A 6,000-nucleotide genomic window follows, 5' to 3' on the forward strand; every position below is an offset into this window, starting at 1 on the left:
AGCCTCCATCAGGAAACTCGTAAGAGATCTGAACAGTCAGCGGTTCCCAAGACTATCCTTCCTGTCAAAGATCTTGGGGACCCTGGTATCCTGCATAGAGGTTGTCCCTTGGGCCAGGCATCACTTGAGAGCGCTACAATGGTTCCTGCTGCCCTTCCAAAAGGCAAAATCCAGCCACCTGCACAGGAGGATTCTGCTCCCGGGCGGAGTTCGCAATTCTCTTCGTTGGTGGATGTCTCCGGCCTTGGACAAGGGTTCCTCCTTCCTGCCAAAACGCCATCTTACGCTGACAACAGACGCCAGTTTGTTTGGTTGGGGGGCCCACCTTGCTTCCCAGTTGGCCCAGGGCGTATGGGACCATCGGGATTTACGACCGGTCAACATCAACTTCCTGGAGTTGAAGGCGGTCTCGTTGGCCCTCCGGAGCTTCACCCCCTGGGTTCGAGGGCGACACATTCTGGTCCTCACGGACAATGTGGCTACCCGGGCACATATCAACAGACAAGGCGGGACACGTTCTCGCCGCCTGATGGAGGAGGCCGAGTCCCTGTTACGGTGGGCAGAGGCCAACTTAGCCTCTATTTCAGCGGAACATATCTCGGGGATACACAATGTATGCGCGGACTGGCTGAGTCGGGAGACTCTAGACCCCGGGGAGTGGCGACTGGACCCCGCGATCTTCCAGGAGCTGGTGAGGAGGTTCGACCTACCGATATTGGACCTTTTTGCGACGGCCCACAACACCCAGCTCCCCCGCTTCTTCTCCCGCTTTCCTTCCCCAGGAGCGGAGGCAGTGAACGCGTTACATCAAAGATGGCCGTCGGGCCTTCTTTATGCATTTCCACCGATCCCTCTAATACCACAAGTAATCCGGAAACTATTGGAAGAACAGGCGGAGGTTCTCCTACTGGCCCCGTTCTGGCCGAGACGCATCTGGTTCGCCGATCTAGTGGAACTATCAATTGCGGCACACTGGAGAATTCCGGATCACCAATTGCACCTCACACAGGGAGCAATGAGTCACCCAGATCCCCAGTGGTGGCAGTTGACCGTCTGGCACTTGAGCGGGAACATCTGAGGAGTCAGCTCGTGCCAGACGCGGTCATAGCTACTATGCAGGCGGCTCGCCGGCCGTCTACAAGGCGAATTTACCAGGCGACCTGGGCGGCGTTCGCCGACTTCTGCACACAACGTCAGGTGGACCCACAGGGAGCCACTCCCTTGATGGTGCTTTCCTTCTTGCAAGCGGGAATGGACAAGGGTCTCGCTCCTAATACACTTAGACGACAGGTTGCGGCCCTATCGACGGTCCTTGCCAAAGACCACGGTCGGTCCCTCTCACGGCACCAGTGGATCAGAGATTTCCTGCGCGGAGCAAACAACTTGAAGCCTTCAGTGGTTCACAGATTTCCTTCCTGGGACTTGTCCTTGGTCCTTCATGCCTTGACGGGTCCTCCCTTTGAACCGTTAAGGCTCATCTCCTTGAGGTTTCTGTCCATCAAAACTGCCTTTCTGGTAGCCATCACATCTGCCAGGAGAGTTTCTGAAATAGCGGCACTGTCAATAAGGCAGGACCTCTGCAGATTTTACCCGGACAGAGTTGTCTTGAGATTGGACCCGGCCTTTATTCCGAAAGTGAACACTTCCTTTCATAGAGCACAGGACATTGTGGTACCAGACTTTTGCTCCCATGGTAGCCATCCCTCTGAACTGAGATGGCACAAATTAGATGTTAGACGTGCCTTAAAAATTTATATTCGTCGGACCCAAGACCTACGGTCTTCTGAAGGTCTCTTCGTATCTTTCTCCACCAGAACGATGGGGAGGAAAGTGTCACCTCCTACGATCAGTCGTTGGTTGAAGGATTGCATTTCCGAGGCCTACGCTGCTAAAAACACCACAGCTCCACAAGGGATAACTGCTCACTCTACCCGGAGTGCGGCCACGTCATCGGCCTGGAGGACCCAAGCATCTCTTGAGGACATTTGTCGAGCAGCCACGTGGGCAGCTCCATCCACTTTTATAAGACACTACAAGATTGATTCGTTCGCTTCATCAGAAGCAGCCTTTGGAAGGAGGGTCTTGCAAGGGGTGTGCTCGTTTTCAGCGCCCCTGGTCCAACCTTCTCCCTCCCTTTGACTAAACTTGGGTATATCCCATCCTGGACTCTCCTTGCAAGTGCATTGGAGAAGGACCGTTGACTTACCTGAACGGTCTTCTCGATGCACTGCAAGGAGAGTCCAGACCCACCCGGTTCTCGGGACCAGGGCCACAGTTACCTTTTGGTTGTTGACACTTGAGAATGTTTTTTTCTGATGAATAAATCGTTAGTTTTTTTGCATTACTGCTCCTTCGTAATTATTAGACTGGAGGGCTAAGGGGGCGGTGCCTGGCTAATATTAAATATTTAAATTAAACTCAGTCCCAGCCAATCAGGCTGAGAATAACCCATCCTGGACTCTCCTTGCAGTGCATCGAGAAGACCGTTCAGGTAAGTCAACGGTCCTTTTGTGTGTTCAAATGTTATTGAGATTCACGTTGGTTTTAAAAGGAGGAATACATTGTTTCAACAGCGACACTTTCCACGAAGCATGAAAGGCTTTGTCACTCTCGATGAAGTTGGGGATGAGGAAGATGCAGAACACCAGAAATATAAAGCTGGCCTAATGAAATTGACTGGAAAAACTGAGGACAATTCAGCTGAAACAAAAAGTGCAGAAGAAATGGAGCAGGAAGATGGAACATTTGAAAATGGCACTAAGAGAGAGAACAAGTTGGAACCATCTGAAGGGACAACCAGCACAATGACAGATGAAAAAAATACCATGCAAGAAAATGTAGACGATGAACATAGAATTGGACCATATCAACCAAACGTTCCAGTTGGTAAGAATGGTTTTCTTTTGGATAATCTAGACTGTATCAGGTTCCGGTAGAGAAATAAAGTACTGAGGCAATCTTGGTTTGCAACAGGTTTCTTTACTCCTTCTCCGGCACAAACTGATACACATTCTCAATGGTAAAGTGTAAACTTTGTCAGAGCTGAATATTGTGTGCTCCCCACTACCTTTCATAATACACGCGCCACACCCCAGTGGTTGATTGTCATCTAAATCTTGCAAGCAGGCTTGTAATCAGCAGGCAGGTAGAAGCAGATGTTACTCCAGCAGGGCTGTCTTACGTCATTGGTATGCCAAGCACAGCAAAAAGCACATACAGTAATACCTCATGATACGAACTTAATTGGTGCAAGGAGGAGGTTCGTAAGACGAAAGGTTCGTAAGAAACAATGTAAAGTCAATTAATCCGTGCAACCAAAAACCCCCCCCGCAAAAAAACGGCTTTCGGCGACTGCTGGGACAGGTGACAGCCGGCCTGGGGGGCTTCCCAGCACCACCACCCTGAACCCAGGTTCGGGGGGGTGCTGGCAAGCCCCCCAGGCCGGCTGCGACCTTTTAAAACACCCGCGCCGCTTCCCAGCTGTCTCCTGAAGCCGAACGCTAAAGCCGAACTTCCGCGTTCGGCTTCGGGAGACAGCTGGGAAGCGGCGCGGCTGTTTTAAAAGGTTGCAGCCGGCCTGGGGGGCTTCCCAGCAACCTCCCGAACCGAACCCGGGGTTCAGCAAAATTTTGCCTCTTCTTACGAACTTTGTTCGAGTTACGAACCGGCATTCGGGAGGCTTCTGGGAAGCCCCGCCGCCCGGCTGTCACCTTTTAAAACAGCCGTGCGGCTTCCCAGCAGTCTCCGAACGCCGGTTCGTAACTCGAAAAAAGTTCGTAAGAAGAGGCAAAATTTTTCTGAACCCCGGGTTCGTATCACGAGTTGTTCGTAAGACGAGGGGTTCGTATCTTGAGGTACCACTGTATTGGGTTGTGCTTATCCTCTCCCCCAGCATGAATGACAGGTCAAGCAGGCTTACTGGAGCTGACAGTCTCCCTCTCTCTCCCTTCCCCCCCCCTCTCTCTCTATATTACTGCAAATATGTACATACATGCATACATACGTGTGAGTGTAACATATTTTTGTTGAATTGAAAATGAAGGGAGACTAGATCTATTTTGAGGTTGTTTCCTCTCATCAGCTAGCCATGCCCTTACTGGGATTTGAACCTGTAGCCCTCTGTCTTGTAAGACAGAGAATTAACCTCTACGCCACAGAATCTCATCTTTTCAGCTTTGTACCAGGGAAGTGTTATGGTTTTTCTGTCAAATCACCCTGGCGTACTCAAATATGGGAGGAGCTTATTTGTATGTGTGTGTATTCATAAATAGAAATATTTAGATCTGTAAATTTAGTTTTTAAAACATCATTCAGAATTTAACTTACTCTTTTCAGTAAAAATTATCGCAACTATCTCCTTCTAGCCCTATGATTCTGTGATTTTGATATTCCAAATAGTCTGTGTTAAATTTGCAACTTCCTTATTTGTGGTCTATATCTAGGTGTGAACTATGTTGTCCCCAGAACTGGATTTTACTGCAAATTGTGTTCCTTGTTCTATACTAATGAAGATTCTGCGAGAAAGGTTCATTGCAGCAGCCTTGCACATTATCAAAAGTTAAAGGTAAGGCAAAATTTATCAAGGTTCTCTTTTCTGTTTCATGCAAAGAATTACTCTTCCGGGAATGAGAAATTTGGAGAATTCTTCTGGAAAACTACTAGAACACTCACTGAAATGGCAAAACAATATGATCTAAAAGAGGAGCAATACATCCAACAATACAATTCATACCTACATGTTTAAAAGAGGTCAAATGAGACATCTGATGCCACTATGTTTGTTTGTTTTGTATTGCAGAAAGTCTCTGTCAAAAGTATAGAATTGTTCATAACAATTATGAATACAATAGTTAAATTCAGTTCATTTAAATTTAAGTCAGAAACAGTGTTAAAACACATGTGTGTGTTTGTTGTGTGTTACTTCAGATGTAATTTTGCTGAATCAGGCATTACAGTTACATGCCTTGTTACTTAACAAATTTTGATTCAAGTCTTTTCTGTCTTACAGAAACATATGGAGAAAATGGCTGAAGATCAGAAACTAAAAAAAGAGGCTTAAACAAAAAGGGGGAAAGCATGCCAATTTAAGGAAAAATGTTTTATTTTTGTTGCTAATCTCAATACAGTAAAATTGAGAATGCTATACTACATAGATCTTAGTGAAATAGTTTAATTCTGTGATGTGTTTAATGTTATGGCAAAATATACATTGTCAGATCTTTGCTCAAAAATGGGATGATATTTGTCATGCCTGTGCAGATTCAATCCTGAGGTACTGACAGCTGTTTCAGCAATTGAAGACCACAGAGAATGTCATCCCAATATAAACTTTTCAAGGTTCACTTTCAGTTAAATATAAACAGTTACTATTTTTACCTGCAACATTCCACATTCTAATAAAAGTCCAACTGATACTATTGTTCAAGGGACTTGCATTATTTCATTTCACTTTTGAGACTATTTATCAAAATTGTGTGGGTTGTTTTTTTTAAGTGGAAATGCTTTTTGTTGTTATATTAGGTAGTGACTAGGAAAAGCGATAGCCAGCTTTTAATAAATCTTGTGTTTCCTCTGAGTCATTGTTTTTCTGTCCTATTTAATAGGAAATCAACTCTTGCTCTTCTGACCAGTATTATTTTTCTGGGTTCTTGCTTGCAATTGAATTTAGTACTTTTTCATACATCTTCAGTATAAGCAAAAGCAACATTTGAACCATACATTGTAAATAGTTTTACTTTTTTATGTTTGTACTTCAGCTCTGATCCTAGACCAATTAATTACTAATGTATAATTGGACATGCTTCAAAGTATCCTTCTAGAATTGGAGCATACATCTTGAGATTGGTTTCATCCTAGGATTGTGCTTTTGATGTAGCTTCACATAGCTAATATGAGTAGCAGTTTGTGTGTAAAATCTGTTTTATGTTATCAATTAACAGCTTACATATATGTGAATTCAAGTTATAGTGTCAAACCAATAAACCAAACCAATCGAGTAAA

At 45.4% G+C, this 6,000-nt stretch overlaps 1 protein-coding gene across 7 annotated transcripts in view; it reads left to right on the forward strand.

Annotated features, from left to right (window-relative positions):
* Positions 1-6,000, forward strand: part of MATR3 (matrin 3) — a 41,971-nt gene extending 35,971 nt beyond the window's left edge. For all 7 annotated transcript variants that reach the window (XM_070732703.1, XM_070732704.1, XM_070732709.1 and 4 more), the window contains 3 exons: positions 2,574-2,886; positions 4,443-4,564; positions 5,009-6,000. In XM_070732703.1, coding sequence (XP_070588804.1) covers positions 2,574-2,886; positions 4,443-4,564; positions 5,009-5,059 — 486 coding nt within the window. In that variant the 3' untranslated portion in view covers positions 5,060-6,000. The remainder of the gene's footprint in view (positions 1-2,573; positions 2,887-4,442; positions 4,565-5,008) is intronic.

This window comes from Erythrolamprus reginae, chromosome 1 (genome assembly GCF_031021105.1).
Source record: "Erythrolamprus reginae isolate rEryReg1 chromosome 1, rEryReg1.hap1, whole genome shotgun sequence".
Taxonomy (NCBI): Eukaryota; Metazoa; Chordata; class Lepidosauria; order Squamata; family Dipsadidae; genus Erythrolamprus; species Erythrolamprus reginae.